This window comes from Hydra vulgaris, chromosome 08 (assembly GCF_038396675.1).
Source record: "Hydra vulgaris chromosome 08, alternate assembly HydraT2T_AEP".
NCBI classification, from domain to species: domain Eukaryota; kingdom Metazoa; phylum Cnidaria; class Hydrozoa; order Anthoathecata; family Hydridae; genus Hydra; species Hydra vulgaris.
Window position 1 is genome coordinate 52,755,617 of NC_088927.1, and position 23,376 is coordinate 52,778,992.

The 23,376-nt window shown below is 29.1% G+C and overlaps 1 protein-coding gene and 2 long non-coding RNA genes across 3 annotated transcripts; 2 read left to right on the forward strand and 1 right to left on the reverse strand.

Moving 5' to 3' along the window:
• Nucleotides 1–243: 243 nt before the first annotated feature.
• Nucleotides 244–1,196, forward strand: LOC136083951 (uncharacterized). The gene is made up of 2 exons (XM_065803911.1): nucleotides 244–427; nucleotides 519–1,196. The coding sequence occupies exons 1-2, from the start codon at nucleotides 413–415 to the stop codon at nucleotides 1,149–1,151; spliced, it is 648 nt and encodes a 215-aa protein (XP_065659983.1). The 5' UTR covers nucleotides 244–412; the 3' UTR covers nucleotides 1,152–1,196.
• A 9,019-nt stretch (nucleotides 1,197–10,215) lies between these two features.
• On the reverse strand, nucleotides 10,216–19,461 carry LOC136083952 (uncharacterized). Its single transcript, XR_010640227.1, has 2 exons — nucleotides 19,195–19,461; nucleotides 10,216–12,999 (listed from the first exon to the last, which is right to left on the reverse strand). It is a non-coding gene; the product is annotated as an uncharacterized LOC136083952 (long non-coding RNA).
• A 1,278-nt stretch (nucleotides 19,462–20,739) lies between these two features.
• LOC136084365 (uncharacterized) lies at nucleotides 20,740–22,491 on the forward strand. The gene is made up of 2 exons (XR_010640515.1): nucleotides 20,740–20,872; nucleotides 20,973–22,491. It is a non-coding gene; the product is annotated as an uncharacterized LOC136084365 (long non-coding RNA).
• Nucleotides 22,492–23,376: the final 885 nt, after the last annotated feature.

Below are 23,376 nucleotides of genomic sequence, written 5' to 3' on the forward strand. Positions count from 1 at the left end.
TTTAAATAACATTAAACAAAAAAAATTGAAAAATTTTATTTTTCTGAGGGATATACCAATTTAATCTTAATTCCACCCCTCTAGCGCCGGCCCTGTATATTGTTCTCTATATTCGCTACAATATTCAACAAATAATTAAAACATTTTATTACTTCTATACTAAGAATTATTATTCCGTAGTAAAAAAATTTAGCTTTTAGTTTGCAACTCAACTTTGAAAAAACATATTTCTTCATAATATTTACAGAAGTAAAGAAAACAGTTAAATTCGAATGGAGAAAGTAATTTAAATAAGTGCTTTGGGTTAAAAATGGAATTTCGTTAATTCGTTTTCAGATAAAACATTCTGGTACAAAGAAGAAGAACTGGTTGGTGACACACAAAATCGAATTTTTTTAAGTTTAGTTTATAAATGTTAGAACGATTAGTACGTTCTTATTAAATTTAATGTTAACGCTTCAATTTATTATATCAAAGTACAAAAAAGTCATAGTAAAAGAAAACTTTTCTTTTTTTAGTTAAACATTAAAATGGAAATACTCGAAGGCGAAAGAAAAAACTCAAAAATTTCTTACCAAAATGGTTACTATTATCGTAAAGACAAAAAAGCAACAGAATCGTATGGCGGCGGTTTCAAATGTAAGGATGAATTTTGTAGAAGTCGTGCAACAAGTGAACCGAGCCTAGGGTTAGTACAAATAACGCCGCATAACCATTTGCCAGATTTTGAAAAAAAAGAAATTTTAAAATTAAAACAATCAAAAAAACGAGCTGCTGAAACTACAAGTGGAAGTTTGCGAGATATTTTTGACCAAGAAACTGCTTGTAACCAATCAGCACATCACGTTTCTTTTGGAATGAAGGAAAGCACTATGTATCGCAGACGTAGATCAGTGCAGCCGCAATTACCAGCCAATTGCAGGGAATTAGACAACTCTTTGAGAGTAAACAACATAAGTATGTTTTTAGACGGGACCGATTTTTACAAAGGGTACGTTCGTATAAATAACGATTATGCTCACATATTTATCGGGAAAACAGTCGTTGCTTCACCAACTGATTTGCACGTTGACGGAACATTTAAGGTAGTTTCGAGAATGTTTTATCAAATGACAACATTTGGATACATTTTGCTTGATCATGTAAGATAATCAATAAAAGATAATATAAGAAGGGTGTAAACAAGGAATTCTATTTTTTCCGCGGTTTTTTTCAATACCGTTAGATTTTTTTAGAGCACCTTAATGAATTAAAAAAAAATATATATATATTCCCTGTTTTTTCTTGTTCACTCTCCATATATTATTATTTTTGTTATTATTGTTATTATTGTTATTACTACTGTTTTTTATAAATTATAGTTGTTTTTATTAATGTTGTTCTGCAAGTAAAGAATCAAGAAGTAAAGATTTTTTTGTTTTAGTTTATCCAAACTATTTTCATACTTATGACTAGAAAAAACGCAAGAGCTGTATTCTCTTGCATTTTCCAAAGTTGCTGAACTCGTTCCACATTTGTCACCGTTACGGATAATGACGGACTATGAACAAGCATTGATGAATACCTTGGAAATTCAATATCCTTTAGCTGAAATTTCAGGCTGTTGGTTTCATTGCGTAAATGTAAGCAAAAAAATATTTAACTAAACATACAATAACCTTTGTTATAAAATGGCAATTTTATAACTAAATTAAAATACAATTTAAAAAATATATATATTTATTTGTACTGAAAGTTTATGTTTGCAATTATTTATATTTAGGCTGTGGTTAACAAGTGTAAACATCTTGGATTGTTTAGACTTTTAAAATTGCAAGTACACAGTGATTTGAAGAAATGGCTAAGGCTATTATTGTGTCTTTCTTTGCTATTGCCTCACCATATTCAGCCAACATTAGGCAATTTGAATCCAAATTTGTTTGTAGTGTCATTAAGTATAAATGACTTCGCAAAATGTCAAAGTTTAATGACCTATATGGAAACATTTGGGATTGGGCGTATTGGCAGTAACAAAATTTCTGTTTTTGGTTGTCCCAGAAGAACGAACTCTGATCAAGAAAGCTTCCATGCCTCGCTTTTAAAACGAATAAAGATTGCTCATCTAAACATTTCGGTTTTTATAAGTCAATATATATATATATATATATATATATATATATATATATATATCTATCTATATAAAATATATATATATCTATCTATATATATATATATATATATATATATATATATATATATATATATATATATATATATATATATATATATATATAAAATAAAAATATAATTAATATAAAATATAAAATAAAAACATAATTTTTTGAACTTATCTTTTATTTGCATTTAATTCTTTTAATATTTTAGCAGAACTAAGAAAGTTTGCAGAAGTCCAGCAACATGATAAAGTACGTTTAGAATGTGGACTTCAGATTCGTCGGAGACGAAGGCAGAAATATGTTTTAAATGATCGTAAAATCAGAGTTGCTACTGAAAATTTGGCCAACGGACGTCTAACTTCATTGGAATTTCTAAAAAGTGTTTCACATTGCGCAGATGCGTTATTTAACAATCAACTTGGCGTTAGTCGTATAAATCAACTTTATTTTGTAATTTTGGAATTGGAAACAGTTTCATCGTTTACGCAAGTTCAAATAGAGCGCTCACAGCCTAATTTAATTCCACCACAAGATGAAGCCCAGCAACTTAATGTATCAATACCACGTGATGTAGCTATAGTGCAAAATACAGATTATGTAGCTATAGTACAAAATACCTTCCAACTCGGAGAAAACTTACATAGTTCTACAGAAATTGTTGGAGTCACGGAGACTTCAAGAGTAGTGGATGGAACTAATGAAACAACATGTCCTGTTTGTTTAGAAAGTACTCCAAACTTCGCTGCTGTTCCCTGTGGACACATGATTTGCACAGTGTGTATACCACATTTACAGTTAAAATGTTCTCGTTGCCGAGCAACAGTTGTTATGTTTATACAAACATTTGCGTGATCTGCTTGATAAATGTTCATATACAAACTTTTTTGTTGAAATTTAACAGTATAGTTGTATTCAAAACTAAATTTATTTGAACTTACAAAAAATTATTTTTATTTGAACTTACAAAGAATCATAATATTTACAAATAAAAATAATTAAATAATAAAACATTAAATTTGAGATTTCGAAATGCAATTTTGTTTGTCGAATAATTAAAAGTTATGTTTATTATTTAAAAAAATTGTAGCCACTTAATACTATCATCAATATGAAAGTATCATTTTTACAGACCTATATGGGGCTGTTAATACGTGACGGTTTTAAGGTGGGAGGGGGTATCAGAAAGTGTTACCAAATGTCACATGGGGGAGGGGGGTTAGCTTCAGTGTAACGTGACAAATTTTTAAAAATTTCAATTCTAATCACAGCGGAATCAATGAAAATGTTAGCGAAAAGTTGCAAAATTGGGTAAAAATAACGCCACGTCTCATATTGGAAAAAGGGAGGAGGTTGACAGAAAATGTCATAAAATGTCACATGGGGGAAGGGTGGAGTGTCTAAAAACAGCCAAAAAGGTGTTACGTATTATTTGAACAGCCCCTAACTTAAAAACAAACTAATATTTAAATTAAATCTAAAACCAATTAAAACATTATCATAAAGGTCTTTATTCTATGTAGTAAAGTTCAAGTTCCGCATAATCGCTTTGCCCGAAGAGAACTGTAACCAGGGGGTTTAGGTGGTCTAGAACCCCCTAGTACTTAAAACTAATAATTTTCTTTTTAAGGAAAAGCATAATAAAAAGTCTTAAAAAATCATATATTGTGATATATCAATTAATGTTTCCAAGAAAGAATGAAACTCCGCAATAGTCAATAGTCAAATGTAATCAAAAACTTTTGAATATTGATTATTTGTGTTTTATTTGAAATAAACTGAAATTTAAAACCAGTTTAAAATAGTTTGCTTAAACTAATTTTCAACTTATTTTAGACAAATGATTTTATATAGTTCTCACTTCACCCGCTCGCTTGTCCCACTTCTACTCACACCTACCCGCTTTACCCAAATTGCAAGGTTTCTGTAAAAAAAAAATTATATACTCGATTATAATACGCGGGAAATTTAAGGGGATTGAAGCAGTGCCCAAATTGAAGGTGCTTTTGTTACAACTGTTTGGTTTTTTTAGGTTTGGTTTCGAGCATCAAATAAAAAAGACATAACTGTAAAAGTAATATTTAATGTCCTTCTTCTCCTCCTCTCCCCAACCTTTTCCATAATTTTAGAAAAATACCTTTTATTAGCCATAAAGTTAACAACAGCAAAAAAAAAATTGTAATTTTATTTATGCAAAAGCAGTTTTTTTTCTGCCCGAACTAAGAAATGTACGCACCTAAAACATGGTCACAGAATCGGAAAAACCCGCTACTACAATTTGATCGACCTTATAAATATAAAAAATGATCAAATGTTCCATGACCACAAAGGAAAAAAATTGTTTTCTTGTCAAATTAAATGCACACTACATATTATTTCAGAAAGAACAATGTTTATGTCTACAGAGAACATGCAGAACTACTCCAGAAAAACTTGAAGAATTAACTGAGCTATTCCAGAAGAGGTGTCATGAAACCATACATAAAAACTTGTGAAAACCATATCAATTTTACTTGTCCTTAAATCTTTAAAAACTCCGATTGGTATAGATTTTTATCTTAGTAAGATAATCTTATCACTTTAAATATAAGTTACCGAAGAGTTTACCATCATCATGAAACAAGAATTTTCGTTATGGATACTCAATAACCTTCAAAACGAGGAAACAGACTAAAATGTTTTTTGATGAAACTACAAAACAAGGGTTTAAAGATCACATCAATAAATTTCTGGAAAAATTATAACGCTGCGGGTTTCAATAAATGAAAAATAATTGAAGTAAGAAGTCTTTTAAAATATGAAATTTACATTGCCTATTGTTAAGTTAATAATGCTCCAGGTATGAAGGATATGTATATATTTGAACATAATTTTAAAATTTAATTTCAAAAGACAAAAAATAAAAACTGAAAAACTGAAAAGGAAAAACTTTTATGAAAAACAAAATGTAGTGAAACACGTGAAAATTAAGTACATACTGATAAAGACTGCAAAAAATAAAAACGTTGCTGTAGTGTACATTGAGATCGATTGTATATGTGCCACAGCGTAAAAATGACTAAAAAAAGGTTCTCTTCACATTTCGGAGTTAGATTATTTGTATAAATTACGACAATTAAAGTAGAAGATGTTAACGTTGTTCTGGTTGCGCTTTTTATTAGCTGCTTGAAACCATAGAATTTTAACATTGATTTTATTTCAGTGTGATCACTTGACCTCATGTAATTAACATTAGGATCTCTAATTAAAATTGTTTCTAGTAAATTAGGTTAATTAGGATTAGATATCATTACTGAAAATAGGTTAGAGAAATTGTGGCTAAGGTATTTTGAGCCATCCGGTGGGCAATATAGGACACAAAACAATATACGCTTCGTCTTTGGAAGTATTTTTTCGAAACAAACGCTCTCTATTTCTTTGGATTTGAGATCGTTACGTCTTACACAGTTTAACTTTTTAGATATGTAAACGGCAACACATCCACCACGTCTGTTTTTACGTATGCTGCTTAGAAATGCATAACCCTCGATATGATATAGTTCACTAGGGTCGTCCTTGCTTATATGGGTTTATATGGGCGAATATGTCACTGTTTTTGTTGCAGTTAAACAAATAAATGATGCTAGATGTTCCATAGGCCACGGATATTTAAATGAAAACATTGTAAGCCTTTCATATACAGAATATTTTCAAGTTTCTCCATCACTAAAATAATATGGTTCAAATACATTGGTCAAGGTCATAGTTCTATGTCACCTGATAATAATAACATAACTCTTAGGAAAGCATGTTCTTTTAGTATAATTTTATTTTCTGGTTGGTATTGCCATAAAAATAATTGTATAAATTTCAACTCAAATTCTATAGTTTCAGGAGATGTTTCAGAATAACATATCAAATTTGAATTTTGCAATGACGTCACTTTAACAGTTATTGTAGCGTAGATTAGAAGTGTAATATAGATATAGTTAAACATTTTAAGAAAGTATACTTAGATACACGCAATATTTAAAAAGAAAACAGCTTTAAATTGAAATATTTCATACGAACCTGGCTGATGGCGTAGAATAAAGTAATAATATGATGTAACTTCCAAATCTATATTATTGTTTTTTCTTCTTTTAAAAATTTATATTAAAATATAAAGTACCCCTCCCCCCCCCTTCCCCACACACACACACTACTGTGTGACGTCTAGAAAGACGTCTTTAGTTTGTCCGGATACGACGTTCTCAAGACTTTTATATGAGACCAATATAGGATGTCTAACGGAGAAGAAATCTAATATAAATGAGTGCAGCATAGAGCCACCGAACTAGTTACATCAATTAGCCGTTTGTGCGATGAAGATCGATCCTCCTAGCACAAACAACTAATTGATGAAGCTAGGTCGGTTGCTCAACGCTACACTCATTTAACTATCATGTCTCTTCAAACCAAGAGGGCGGGAGGGGGGATCAAACTTTACATGGTCATAATTTTTTTGACATATATGTATACATAAAAACAGTGATCGATTAACAAAATGATAGATTATTAGAAATAATTTTCTAATATTCGTGTTCTAAAATTATGACCATAAAAAGTTTGATTCATTCCCTCCCCCCCCCCTCCCCCTTCGATTTGAAGAGATATTAAACTTTGATGGGACATAAAAACCGAACACAGCAGATTATTTCTGGAAATTTTAAATTTGTAGATAATTTGAAAATAATTTAATTATGGTAAAATAACTACTTTTTTTTAGTTTTTTTTAGTTCCCAGGCTGCAATCATTACAGTACTTGGCAAAGCATCTCTATTTGACATTAACATAAACATATACATGTTTGCAATAATTAAACACTAAAAAATGAGGTCAACGCCCCCTGATGAATCGATATCATTTTATAACACATGAACTCAGCTAAAATCCATATTTATCCATTAGTTTATTTATGCTTGGGTTAAGTAAAGTGTTACAAAAACGTTAGGCCATACTAAGAAAAGTACTTTGAAAAAATGCTAGTATAAAAAATAAATTTTCATATCTTTTTTTCTTATTTCAATATATGGTGTCTTTGACCTAATATGTCGAGTTAAGACATTAGAATAGAAAAAAATTGTTTCTCTGGCTTCATTTTATATTTTTCATTTTGACTAATATTTGAAAAATAAAATATTACCATTTCCCTGGTAAAATTGATATGCTGAACCTTAAAATTAAGTATGGTTAATATTAAATCAGTTTTTGAATGACTAACACAATATTGGTTTTGCATGGTTTTGCTTACCTCAGGCCCAACTATGCAATGACTAAATTAACACTCAGTAATAAAATTATAATTAAAATTTTATTTTTTTGGAAATACAAGTTGATTAAAAATGTTACATTTAAAAAAGTTGACAAACTTGATTTCCTTACAAATTAAAAGTTTATAAACTTAATGTTCAGGCCCGTGTACAGGCCTGACATATGAACTTGTATTGCCCGTATACGAACAACAATTGTAAATTGTTAACTATAAATATAGTTTGAAATAATTAAATAAGACATGGAAATTCATGAACTTTGCTTTAAAAGAAAAAATTTAAAATGTTTTGTGTGATGCTTGGAATAATTGTAGGAACTACAACTTGATTAAATTAGTTGTCACAGCATGCTTTACTCTATGTTCACTATGCATGCTCACTGGACAAGTTACAGCAATAAAGAAGAGAATAAGTCAAACTATTGAGTAGTATTTTGATAAACAGCTTGTTTATCAAAACGGCAAACAACTTGTAAATATTTTATATAAAGAATATTTTAAACATTGTGTGGAGTAACCTCGTAATTCATTGGAAAGTTCAACAATCTCTTTTAATACTTTTATTAACAAAGACTGTAACACGAGCCCACTACCGGGCCTAACCAAATTTGGAAAAAACGTTTATTAAAGCCCAATTTATTAGAAGCCTTTGATAAAAAAAGATCTAAACGGCTTCGTGGCATTGAGGCCACTTTGCCTTATAGAAGCCTCACTAAGATGTCCCGTTACCGCGCAGTTTTTGAACGACAACACCAACTTTTAAATTGACTTTTAGACAAAGAAAATAATAATATTTCCTGAGTAATTTTTAAAAATAAAAAAATTCAAGAGTCTCCCACTAAGAAAAAGTTCGAAAATCTATTCGGTGCACTTATGCTACCGCCCTCTTATTCCAAAATTTTCAAATTTTTTCGGCGCACTTAGTCAAGTATGCACTTATGTAGATATTTGCAAATTCTATTGACGCACTTATACCAATGTTTACAAATTCTTTCAGCGCACTTATGCTAGTTCGCACTTATGCCGCACTTATGCCAGTTTTTGCAATTGATTCGCACTTATGCCAGTTCGCACTTATGCCAATTCGCACTTATGCCAATGTTTGCAAATTCTTTCGGCGCACTTATGCTAATTCGCGCTTGTGCCAGTTCGCACTTATGCTAGTTCGCACTTATGCCAATGTTTGCATATTCTTTCGGCGCACTTATGCCAGTTCGCGCTTCTGCCAGTCTTTGCAACTGCTTCGCACTTATGCAGATTCGCAGTTATGAAATTCGCACTTATTCCGCCTCCTCCCTAAAACCCTTAGAATGAAACAGTGTAAACATGAGCATATAAATGTTGGATTTTGCGCCGTGTCGTTACAGAAAGTTAAATTCTTAAACAAAAACAAAAACCATGATATAAGCCTGATTTTAAATATGTGATTGGAATTCGGTTATTTAAATATTATGATTTGCATTTTTGTTAATTTTTTAACTTTAAATATTTAAAAATTTAAAGTAAAAAAAAAAAAAAAATTACTGAAAAAAAAATGAACTTGATGTCATTTCATCATATAGAACATTTTTCTTCACAATCAACCATATAATTTTAAATTAAAAAGTGTGTTTTTTTGAACCACCTTACTTAATTCGCCATTTTAAATAAATTAAATGTAACAGCTATTGCGGTTATGAAATTTATGCATTTTATTAAAATTAATTACTTTTACTACTGCCTTTTTAACATTTTTTTTTTTTTTTTAATTAATCTTGATGTTATTTACATAAGTTATTTAAAAGTGTAAAAGTTTAATTTCTAATTCGTTTAAAAAAACAGGGAATTGCTCTGCATTTTGCGATTTATTTCAGGTTTTGTTTTTGGCTTTTTTTATTCAGCGCGGTTGTTAAGTTTCTCCTGAAAATGACTAACTGGAATAATTGTTGTCTGGAATGGACTAATTATAATTAGTTTGTTCCAGACAACAGTTTTTTGATTAGCTATTAATAAATAAAGAAAAAAATTAATTTTGATTTCTGTTACGTGGTTGTTAATTAAGATCTTATCTTCAACGTGGTTTTTAACAACGAACACGCGGAATAAGAGAAGAAGCGATAAACATCAGCAAAGCTACAAATATGCCCGGTTCCTTTATGGTAAACTTTAATCAGGACCACTTACCTATTTCCTCTTGACATAGTCAATAAAGAAACAAGTAAATCAAAGAAATATCGTTTTAAAGCTATTTTATAAAAAGTCTTTCATTCTAAAAAGATATAAAGCCCAATTTTAAACGAAAAAATGTTTTGAGAAAAAAATTTAGGATGAGGCCCCCTTAGCCAGGAAAAAATTTAACATGCATGTTCATCGGGACTACACAAATGCTGCCAGAGTTCAACCAAGTCTAAAAGATTAATTAAAATTAAAAAAAAAATGAAATTCAAAAAAGTATATTTCTCCGGATTGCTCTGAAAACAATTTTAACATGCACGTTTATCATATTTACACAAGTGCTGAAAGTTTCAGAGCACTAGCTAGTGTGGAAGGTAGTAAAAAATCAATCGCGTAATTTCGGGACCACTGATAATTGACAAACAACTTGTCAAGTCAAGCTAACGATTAAAAAATTAAAAGTTTATTCTGAAGCAATTAAACAAGATTTTAGTTTACTAATCTTCCTTATGCGGGTTGGACACCAACGCTACGAATAGGTTATTAGGTATTAGGGTGCCCACAACCGGCTTTCGTTACCATCTTTTTTTCAAATGGATTATATATAATAAAATGCAATAAAAAGATTATATCTGATAAACACTCCTTTTGTTATACAGATTATATCAGGTATTTTAAATGCCCTTACGGATACCAAAAATGTCACATTGCGTCATATTACCATAACAGAATATTTGATTGAAATGAGTAATACAAAAAAAAGCTGTAGAAAAACTGCGCTCTTACGAACAGTGACTTAGCCAAGGTTTGTATGCATGGCTAGCATCCAGTAGCGTAGCTACTAAAAGGAAATAAAAAAAAATAAATAAAAAACCAATGATTATTTAGCAGCCCCTTTTAGCGCTTAGGCTCTAAAGTGGCAGGGAACCCGTCTCTACTCTACTAGTATACACGCATGTTATAAACTACCCTTTATGATATACGTGAAAAGATATCCTTTCAAAATGCCCTGCGACAAACACTACCCACATACATCAGAGTATTACCTGAATTACTTACCAAAGGGCCCATAAACAGGTAATTGATTTGAATACGCTACTTATCTCAAAATGTTAAGTCAACATGAAATGACTTCTTATTGAGAAAGTAGATAGTATAAGTTACATTTTACTTACTTACAAAGTAAAATATAAAATTTCAAAGACAAAATTTACTTTTAGGTGTAATTGAAAAATATGAAGTTAAACTTTTAATATATTTACTTTGTTATGCTTAAAACTCTTGCTGTCTTATAATTATTACTCTTAACATAATATTATTCTTGAAGTATATCTTAAACTAGTTGTTTTTTATTTTTACATTTATAATTTTCAATAAATAATTTGCAAAGTATAAATATATTAAACGGTTATTGTAAATACGTACGATTGGGGCTCGGTGATAAATCAAATAACGTCTTCTACTTGCCCTGCCAGTGATTTCATTTATAAACATTTAAATTATAAAACTAATTATACGGCGAAATAAACAAACAAATCTAATGTTATGTGCGTATAACACTCAAGCAAAGCAAGAGGAAACGGTAAATAAAGATCTCTAATGAGGCTACGATCATTACTTTCACCACAAATGAATAATATAATTGTGTAAACTGCCGTTTATTGAGTATGTTTCTAGCTTTATATAAAATACCAATGCATTTGTAAAATCTAGAAAAAATAATAATAATGTGATGTTTCCAAGCAAAATTTTTATCATTATAGATTCCTAAAAATTTTATTACTTTTTCTCTTTTCATGATTACATTGCCAATGTAGAGTTCAGGTAATAGATGTTGTATTCTATGCTTTTTATAGAGTGGATAAAAAAGTAATCATTTAGTTTTAGCAGTGTTAAGAGATAATCTATTTATTTTGAACCAATCGGAAAGTTTTTTTAATTTGCTATTCATATTATTGAAATGAATATTAATATTTTCGTGATATAGAAATAAATTTGTGTCGTTTGCAAAGATTAGGTTGGTTGGCTTGAAGTTTTATGGAGATTGTTTAAATATATTATAAAGAGAAGAGGTCCAACGAAGATTTTTTATTATAAATTGAAAAGATAACATAATGCTTACAATTTGTTATCTTTTTAATCCACCTTGGGTGTTTTTTTTTTTACTCCATATGATGATAATATTTCTATTAGAACTTGATGGTTGACGGTATTAAAATCTTTAGATAAGCCAATAAATACCCCTAATGTGAAACGAAAATTTTTTAAAAGATTCTGAAATGTTGCGCGTAAGTTGGGAAAGTGTGTAACAGAGTATTCTGTTGAACTAATATTTTCAAAACCAAGTTGGTTTTTGTAAACGATTTTACTGTTAATTAGGCGTAAATTAGATTAAACCTTTTTTTTCCTGAAACTTCTGAAAAATCTGAGTGAACCAATATAAGACGATAACTATTTGTATTAGTAAGATCTCTTGTCTTGTAGATAGGAACTACTTTAACCATTTTTAGACAATCTGGAAACATTCCTTGACTTATGCTCTAAAAGATTTTGAAAAGAATATGTTTAATAAAATCGCAAAAAACTTGATGGTAAATCGTATTTTTGACATATAAACTAAGTTTTCAGTAAGAAAACAGTTTCAGTAAGAAAACAGTTTCTAAGTTTTCAGTAAGAAAACTCTTAACATACCACCATATTATGATAGTTAAATGTAAATAATTAGAAACAATAAAAACCACTAGTGCCTGAATTTAAATACAACGTGCTTTTAGAATTAATAACTAAAAAATCTTGCGAAAGACACATTTTTTATGTGAATGGATTTTGACTTTTTTTAAAAAATTGAAACTCAAATATAATTCAAATAAGGTGCCCTTGTGGCTCTAAAAATTAAATTTATTAAACTTTCGCAAAGCTTACTAGGATCAAAACGCGGAAAAACATTTCAAAACATAATACAAATTCAGAAAATATTATTAGGATCTATTCTCATTAGATTTTTGCTACCTTGAATGGTTGCCAGCTGGTGCAATTAAACACAAGTTATAGAAAGAACTAAATATTCAAAAAGTTTACATCTCGATAATTTTCTTGTTGAAAAAATGAAAATAAAATTAACATTGATACAAATAATATCTATAATCTTTATAACAAAGAAATTTGTAAATTTTTCATTACTTCTGATTTAAATATAGAATGCAGCATTGTTCATTTTAATACTGGAAAAAGCCATGATTTTAATGTTGTTTTCTGTTTCACTTAGTCATTTATTGTATATAATTTCTTTGCTTTAATGAATCTCAATTATTTAGTTTTTTGACTTTCTTGGACCAGCAAACTGTCAAATTTCATACTTCAGGTCAAGGAGTGCGAGGTTTGAAACAAAGTCTTTTAAGTTATCTGTAAAAAAGTATAATCATGAATCAAATTTTATATCAGTATGCATTAGCGATGATTATTTTTCAAAAGTGTGGAATTATGGAGGATATTAATTTTTACGTTTTTTTTTCTTGTTTATAAAAGAATTTAAAAATCAAAAGTTGCTTATTTGCACTAGTTTATTTTGAACGATTCAATTAACGCATTAAGATTTAAATAAAAATAAACAATTAAATTAAAAGTTTGGATTATTTGATGGAGTAATGCTTTATTTATTGGCTATAGCATCTTAACTAGTCTTTGTTACTTTATATTTGGTAAATTTTTAACAATTATGAAATTATGCTTGTGTGCTTTAATATATTTATAAAATTGAAGTTTTGTTTTTACAAGCTTACCTCTTTATTTATTTTATTATATTTTTTGCAGGCTGCAATTTTTTCATTTTTTTTCTATGAGTATATAAAGATTCCTTCGTGTAACCCTTATACAAGTACAAATATGAAAACAAGTAAATTTAAAAAGATTAAAAACCATTTTAAACAAGTTTTTTAATATTGAAATTTAGGCTTTCTTAAAATTTATGGATTAAAATTTATTCATCAATAATTTTGTAAATATGTAATAATTTTGTTTGGTCGCAACTTTTAAATATATTTTTAATATAAAAAAATCATTTTAACAGTCAATATTTAGAGAGCTTGCTAAAACTTTTCTGACCTTGTCAAAATTTTTTTGTTTAAGCATTTACTATTATGTGCTTCATACGAAGGAGGGAAAGTTTATCAACTTTTGGAAAATGTATTCACCCTGAGTGTATTAAGATTCTTTAAATTCTGTCGTTTATTTAATTTCACTTATTGTCAAAGAAAGCTATCAACTGATAAAAATAAAGACATAGAGAAATCAGGTTTTGAAATGTCAAATTTAAACTAAGCGATTAAAATAAAAACTTTATTTGTATTCAGCTCTTAAATGAGTTTGCATTAAAAGTTGGGAAACTTGAATGGCTGTTGTTATACATTGTTAAGTAGTTTATCCGCATTTCGATCCCAGAATTCTTATTCAACAATTGTGGGATGAAAGCAAACGGTACCCAAAAGAATATAATGCCGAGTTATCTAAACGTATCTTTACATTCAAATCTATTGTTTCAACTTGTATTCGTTGTTCTGTGCAAACAATCGAATTTTTTTTGTTTCTGTTAGTTCTATAATGTCTCAACATTTAAGATATTTAAATTGATACACCTTAATGCATTAATTTTAATGTTGAGATAATAATAATAAATTTCAATTAAAATGTTTTATTCAGAAAAACGTATTCAATTGAAATATGGTTTTGATTAAGTATTTTTTACTTCATGTATTTTTTCAACACTCACTAATACATCATGGTTTACACCCAACCTCGAGTATTATGAGTTTACAAAAGGGGGTTGCAAATTTTATATTGTCATAATTTTTAACTCTTTTTTAAAATTTATCGATGAATATAAGTCTAGTTAAAAATAATACAAAAAATATTTCATCAACTTGTTGCTCTTACGTTTGGGGCAAGGGGGGCAAATATTTTGAGGGCTCTAATCATCGCAATTTTTTGCAAAGCATCCTTATTTGTCATAAGTATAAATATATAAATGTTTGGAGTTTGCTCAATGTCTGGAAATCTCAAACACCAAAAAATGCTTTTGGCGCCCCTGACTCTTGCGACACTAGTTGAAACAATTCACGTAATTAAGAACAGTAGTCGTATAGAATTTTTAGTTTGAAAGCCAATAGGTTTAAATTTGCTTAATTAAAGAGAACTTCCCATATTTGTAAAACGTAAATACCCTGTAAACACACGACGTCTTAAAGACGTCTAAAAAACCTTTTTTTCAAACGTCTAGACGTCTAAAAGACGTTTTTTAGACGTCTTTAAGACGTCGTGTGTTTACTGGGTAAAATCTTTAGTTTGCGGAACCATTTTATTGACCAAATCTATTTTCAACAGGTGGTATGCGGAAAAACATGCAACTTAAAACAGCCTATTGCACTTCTTTAAAAATTGCACTTAGATTAAATTGCTTCACCAGTAGTTTAACACATTTGTGTAAAAAGGTTTTTATTTTTTAAGTTTCATAGATGCTGCAAAATTATATTACAATAAACAAACATATAAATGTCTTTATCTTTTCTTCAACACGTATACCCTTTGCGATTTTTATTTAAGTTAGAGATATCCAAGATTTTAGCTTTTTTTGACCCCTCTTGCAATTTAACAAATATCATACCACATTTTTTTTTTTTTTTTTTTTTTTTTGCCGTTTAAAAATATACATTCCGTAATTTACTAACAAAATATAAATATAGCAGGGTGGAGAAGAAGACTAATATGTCTTATCAGCAAGCCCCTTTATAAATTCCGTAAATATAAAGTTTAATTTTAAAATAAGAAACTTCGTTAAATTTATAAAATAAACAAATGTACAAAAATGGTAAAATAATGAATAAAACATCTATTAATAAAAAAAAAAAAAGTTATTATGCAGCAACTGATTTTTCAATTTCAATAAGAGGACCTTTGGTCCTCTTATTGAAATTGAAAAATCAGTTGCTGCATAATAACTTTTGGGCTGTATATATCTGTTATTTGAATATCTAGTTAGATATTTGTTTTCCTTTATTTTCAATAACGGGTTAAATATTTTTGGAATGATTCTTTTATTAATTTTGAACATAAAAATTAGGAGATGATAAATATTTATTTGGTAGATATTTAGTATAATTAAGTTAATAAATAAGGGTCAAGAGGGTGTATAGCGGCTCTTATTGGATATAATTCTGATAGCGTGTTTTTGCATATTAAAGAGTTTTTTCAATTTATTTTTATTGGTACTACACCATGCAATGCTAGCGTAATTAAGATAGGAATGAATAAAGGAGAAATATAAGAGTTTTAAACAACTTAGATTTAAAAATGGTTTTGCCCTATATAGCATGCCGATGTTCCTTGATATTTTACCTTCAATATATTTTATCTGACATCTCCAAGTTACATTTTCGTCCAGGAGTACGCCTAGAAATTTTAATGATACCTCTCTTTTTATTTCATAATTGTTAATACAAAGATTTGGAAGTTTTAATGGAATTTTGTCTCTTTCATGATAGCGATGGCAAAAAAGTATATTTTGTTTTTATTACATTTAGAGATAATTTGTTTGCTCTAAATCATTTAGAAAGATATTGAAGTTCTATGTTTACAGTTTTAACTAAGATTTTTATGTCATTGTGAGCATAAAATAGATTAGTATCATCTGCAAACAAGATTGAGTCTAATATATTACAAGATTTACTTAAGTCGTTGATATATATTAGAAATAAGAGCGGTCCTAATATAGAGCCTTGAGGTACTCCACAAGTTATATTCATATTGTTAGTTTTACTGCAATTATGAGAAATGTATTGCTGTCTATTTGACAGGTAGCTTTTAAACCATTTAAAGTTCGAGTGTTTAATACCATAGTTTTTTAGTTTGGTTAATAAAATATTATGATTTACAGTGTCAAAAGCTTTACTGAGATCAATAAACACGCCTAAAGTATATTTATTTTCATCAAAAGATTTCAGAATATCGTGAACAAGATAGGCAATTGCCTGATCAGTGGAGTGACCGTTTTTGAATCCGAATTGTTTATTATAAAGGATGTTATTAATATCTAAGAAATGGTACAATCTTTTATACATAATATGTTCTAGTGTTTTTGAAAATTGGTAGTATTGAAATAGGTCTGTAATTTGCGACACAAGTTGCATCTCCAGATTTTAGAACTGGTATCACCATGGCCACTTTTAGTTTGTCAGGAAAGATACCTTGTTCTAAAGAAAGACTGAAAATGTGCAAAAGCGGAGTTTTTGAATAAAATATTGATTTAATTATTATATTTCTACTTACATCATCAACTCCATTACCTTTATTTGATTTTAATAAATTTACAGTATCAAGTAGTTCTTGTTCAGATAACTTATTATTTTCCATGAGATCATTATTAGAGGTCAAATATGACTCAAAGATAGTTTTGCTGTTTTTTACTTTGGAAGCCAAACTCGGGCCTGTATTAACAAACTCATGATTGAAAGAATTAGAAATTAACGTTTCATTAGTAATTTCACAATTATTTATAATGAGTTTTTTGGGAAGTTCATTGGCGCTTATGTTTTTTTTTCCTATCACCTCTTTCATTATGCGCCACATTTTTTGTGCATCATTTTTGCAGTTATGTAATTAGTTGGTATAATACTGTTTTTTCGAATACTTTATAACTGTCTCGAAAAGACGTTTGTAATTTTTATATTTTGTTTCATTTTTATAAGTTCTTTTTTTTATAAATTTTTCGTACAAACGTTTTTTTTTTTGTGATGACTTTATTATTCCCGCCGTTATCCAGGGATTCTGATGGGATTTGGTTTTGATTAATTTACTAATAATTGGGAAAGCTTCATTATAGTGGTCTTGAAATATGCAATGAAAAATATTATAAGCTTCCTGAGCATTTTTAGTTTTTAAAATAGTTTCCCAGTTTATTGTGGATAACAGATTCATAAAAGTCATAGTGGATGTATCATTAATTATTCGCTTTTTAATTTCTTTTTTTTCTGATATTTTATTGATGCTTTTTTGTGAAATTATAAAAACCGGAAAGTGGTCTGAAATATCAATGACAAAAATTCCAGTCTTAACTTTTATGTTTTTGAAATTGTTTATTATGATTTGATCGATCAGTGTAGCACTATTTTTTGTTATATTTATGAAAATGCACACTCCACCTCCTATTATTTCAGATCCTCTTATTTGATGAATAACTTTATAATTATTAAGTTGAAAGTTAGAGTTATTTTCGATTTCTTTATTCCTGCACCATGTTTCTGTTAGACATATAATTTGAAATTTTATTTTAACGCTAAACAAAAATTCTTTAAATTTATCAAAGTTTTTTTGTATACTCCTTATATTTAGATGCAGAATGGATAGTGCATTAACATCAATGTTGCCAATGAGCGTTGAAATGTTCGAGTTGTAATAATAAGGGCTTATATTTTCCTCTAACAATGTAATTTTTGATAAAATGTTGAGACTTTAATAAAATTTACTTAAAATAACTGATGACTTTACTTAAAATAACTGACTTTTCTATCTTATCTCGAGGACCGCGGTTATGGAATTCGATCCTTAAAGAGGAAATAAAAAACATGAAGTCATCAAAACTCTTTAAAGCAGCAGTCAAACAGCACCTACTTAACTAAAGTGACATCAACATACTCTCTCATTTTTAAAGATCAAACTAATCATAACTAACTAAAACGAATTTATCCCTTTTGAATGACCACAAACGATGATTATATTACAATACAAATAGTTTTTTATTTCTTTTCTATACTTATCTATCAGATCGTTACGTACAAGGCTTTGTTTTTGGTTTATTTCTACTTATGAATTTTTAATGTCACGTTAATCTCACGTGAAACTCATTGCAAAGTTACAAATAAAAGGGGCCTAATTGATACTGCAGTTAATTTAATACGTTTATAAATACAAGTATACTTATATGTATACATTTATAAATAAGATTAAAAAAAATTAAAATAATGACAAAAGCAAGTAGAAGACTGCAGTCTTCTACTTGCTTTTGTCATTATTTTAATTTTTTTTAATCTTATTTATAAATGTATACATATAAGTATACTTGTATTTATAAACGTATTAAAGTTAATTGTATGTCAAATAAATAGTGACAAAATAAGTGACAAAAAAAAAAAAAAATGAAGTATTAGTGAAAAAACTAAAATCAGATACAGCTGGCTCATGTTTTTGTAGTTTACAAGTCTTGACAATATATATTGAAGAGAAAAGATATCACTAAATTAAAATATTATGTACCAGGTAGCTACTTGTTATATGTATGTATAAAAATCTGGTAGAAAATAAAATCTTTTATTTCAAAAAATATTGTCTATTGAGTAAATTTTGAATAAAAAAGTAAATTTTTTGCATTCTGTCCATAGCTTCATTAACTAAGACTTATCTTGAAAAGTATTTTAATGAGAAATTACAGTATTATGCCACAAACATCACTTTTTGGATTCAATGGTGTTACAATATTAATGCCAGTTTTAGTATTCTTTCATTTGTTATGAAAAACTTTCAAATAAAAAATTTATTAAAGAAAAGTGTTACCTTTTTTTTTCTTAACTGAATTCGAGTTATTGAATCAATAGAATGTTCTCTGCAATGTTGTAATAATGAAATAATATTAAACTGTATTTTATTTCTTTAAAGTTTTAAACGTCAATCCTTTAGCCTCAATATAAAAATACTATCTTAAATTAAAATAAGAGCTTTCAAACGCATTCAACCATTAAGTATTTATCTTAGCTGTTGTATTGTTATAATGTTGATTTACTTTGATGTACAAAGAATGATAAAACATTTTAATATTTTGTGCTCGGTTAATTTTTATTTATTACACACATAAATACTTTACGTTTTATTTATAACTTTAACTGTAAAATAATGTAAAAAGTTCTATTATAACCTTATTAGAGCAGAAAAAAATCTAAAACACAAGACTTTTTAATAATCAAACTTATACGTTTTGTTTAATACAATCTTTTAGTATTAGTCGCATCATACTTATAAATAGATAGTCTGGAAAAACGGTCCGTTTCCATTATTTTGCCGTTTTAACTTGAAATTTGATACTTGGCCGGTTCACCTTGCTTAACTTTAAAAAATAAGCAATGAAATTTATATAATATATAAATTCTTTATAATATTGCAACATAGCTTGAGATTTGTATATAGCGATTACTGATGAAGTTTTTGACAATAAGCAAGGAAATTGAACAAGATCTAGATGTATTATTATTTAAAGATTGATTGGTATCCAATTTTTCGTGCAACTTGTGTTGTAAAATTTACAAAACGGAATATAGCTAAAAAGACATAAAACTTCAAAACAAAAACTCATTAACCCATTTAGCAAAGATAAAAACTCCATAACATTTTGTCATCTTAATCTTAAAAAAAATAATGTTGAATAGTCTGTTGATAAATTGTCAAATGATTTATGGGGCTTTGCGATAAGACTGATTTGTCTTTTTCTAGCCCTAGCAGTGTATATACATCTATTCAAGTCTAATTTTGGAGTTATTTTCTTTATGGAAAAATACAAAATAATAATAATTTATGCTTGCCTGAAGAAATTCTTTGAAAAAAAAGAAAGAGTTAAAACTTCAAAGCAGAGCGTTAGTTTCAGTTTTGAAAAAAAAGAAAGAGTTAAAACTTCAAAGCAGAGCGTTAGTTTCAGTTTTGAAAAAAACTGCATATTATTATTTCAAAGTGATGCAGAAAAATTTTATTTTCAGCTTTATGGGCTTCTTCATAAAAACTTATTGCCACTCAAGCTTGTTGATATTTTGTTGACCAACTCTTTGATTAATGAAATTGCCAAATACATTCTTCAAGATTTTTTACGAAGTAAACATAATACTTCATCTAATAGTGAAATTTTGTCAGCCAATAATTTTTATGAAAAAGAATTAAGTGTAATTTAATATTTGGCTGGTTCAAATTTTCTAAATCTGATAAGCAATATAAAAAACAATGCATGGAAATATAATTTATTATGTATTTTGATACTAATAACAGAGGTGATTTTTTTTAAAACTAATATTTACACTCAAAATATCTTTATTCAATGTGAAGCAAATTTCCGTAAACAAAGCAAATTTTTTGTAACATCTATCAACGGCAAAGCTCTGGTTAATGAAATGCTTAACAACTCAGTTATTACAGGGTGACCAGAAAAAACGGAGACAAAATTTAATATGTCCTGATAATAAAGTTTTTTACGGTATCCAATTAGTTTTATTGGTTTTCGGATTCTCCATGTTTTTATGTTTAGTATATATATGTTCTGAGTTTGATATTTTTAAAATATATATGACTTTTAGAATGTCAAATAATCGTAGTGCAATTTTGGAGTTATTTCGTAAAGGAATGCGACAATGTGATATTGTTCGCTTGCTTAATGTGCCTAGGCATACTGTGTCCAAGGTTGTCAATCGTTTCAAGGAGCTCGGCCACGATGTTGCCGTCCAGGAAGTGGTAGAAGACGCACCGTCAACACGTCCGCCAACCGCCAGATCATCAGGAAGCGAGTCAAGCGAAATTCGAGGGTCTCCATGCGAAAAATTGCACGTGAAACCGGAATGAAACGTGAATCGGTACGACAAATGGCAAAAAGGGAGCTTAACGTCATGCCTTACAAGCTCCAAAAAATTCAATTGCTCACCGATGAAAACAAACGTGTGCGGCTCCAGAGATGTCTCGAACTCAAGCGTCGGGCCGTTGCTCAGCAATGGGAGCACATCCTGTTCACGGACGAGAAACTGTTCACCGTCGAGCAGGCGCACAACCACCAAAACGTCAGGAGCTGGTCCGCTGAGGCTTCCGGCACGTCGGCCATTGTCGAACACCGCCAAAATCCGCAGTCCGTTGTGCTCTAAGGCGGAATCTGCGCTAGCGGTAAGATTCTCGTCGTTTTCGTGGATCAAGGAGTCAAAATCAATCAAGAAGTCTACCGACGCGAGATTCTCGAGACTGTGGTACTTCCGTTGGCCCAACAGCACTTTGGCGGTGTGAATTGGACGTAACAACAGGACTCTTCCCCTGCTCACAAGGCGAAAGCGACTTAATACTGGTGTCTTATCCATTTTCCGGACTTCATCGCGTCTTCGGAATGGCTGCCTTAATCGCCGGATCTCAACCCGACGGATTACAGCGTGTGGTCAATTTTGGAGGCCAGGGCCTTTGCTACACGCCACATAAGTTTGGAGTTGCTGAAGCAATCGCTACGCCGGGATGGATTGATTGTCGCCAGAAGACCTGCGGCCCATCGCTGAATATTTCAACACGCGTTTGAGCTTATGTATCGTCGCGGGAGGAAGCCACTTTGAAACCGGCTGAGTATATTATTGCGGAAGGTCCATGTTGTTATTATTCATCGTTGTTTTACCTAATTTTTGTTGGTTTTATAAAAAATTATTAAAAATATTTGTCTCCGTTTTTTCTGGTCACCTTGTATAAGTAATTTAAAAAATATATTACAGTACTGAATTGCAGATTGATAAAGAAATATCTTTTTCTCTTCTTGAAAGTATACTTATTTTGTTTACAAAGGTAAGAAGATTTTTCTATGCTAGAGATATTCGTGAAAAACATCAGACCAACAAGCGGCGAAAACGCAAATCTTCTACAAGAACAGAGATCTTAAAAGCAATGTGCAGCAACGTAGTTGCTCCTTAACTCTGGTCTTTAGAGTCTCAGACATCGGCTTGGAAAAATACAAATGAATATTTTTATAGCCACAAATTTAATAAAAGTATTATGACTAAAACAATTTAATTCTTTTTATATAAATATATTGCAAGTTATATGTTGAGTGAAAAAGAGATTATTAGCTTTCAAATAGTTGCGTGTTTTATATATAACTATGTACAAGTGAGGCAGGTTGACATCCTGTCACCTATTTATAAATTATATACCGTCCTACCACCTTTTTATATTGCTCCTAATACAATAAGGATTGTGCGTATATATATATATATATATATATATATATATATATATATATATATATATATATATATATATATATATATATATATATATATATATATATATGTATGGCTAGTTCCACAATGGAAGAGGTAGTTTTCGTGTTTAAAAAGTTTCTTTTTCCTAAAAAAAATTTTTCTTTAATTTTAGTTTAAACACCTTAAAGTTGTTGTTAAAATAAATTTTGAGTAGAAAATATTTAAACCGAGTAAATAAATTTGATGAATGATAGCAGCTTTTTTTTTATTATTCGAAAAAGTGAGTAAAACTTAAGGGCAAGCTGTTGCAACATTTTAAACAAAACATATCCGTATTTTTGTTTAGAAAGAGTCTTTGAGATTATATAAATGTCTTGAGTAAAAAAGCTTTTACTCTTTAAAAATAATTCAAGTGCTTTTTTGTCACAAATATATCTACAAAAATTAGGTTGCATCACTGAACTAAAAGCAAAAAATGTTTAATTATCACATGGAAATTAGACTTTAAGGCAATGTTTTTTTAGAAATTCTATATTTTAATGTAAACTTTTCATCACTATTCAAAACAAATTGGTTAAAAAGCATTATATTAACTTATAGTTATAGTTTAAAAGCTGATGAGTCACTGAAGTCACTCAGGTAACCTAACTATTTCTATCTCGGATCAAATGGCACAATTTGTCTGTGTTCCTGGCACATCCAACCAACAAAATAAAGTTAAAATTTCTAGACGATGTCTAAAAAAATTTGAATCTAACAA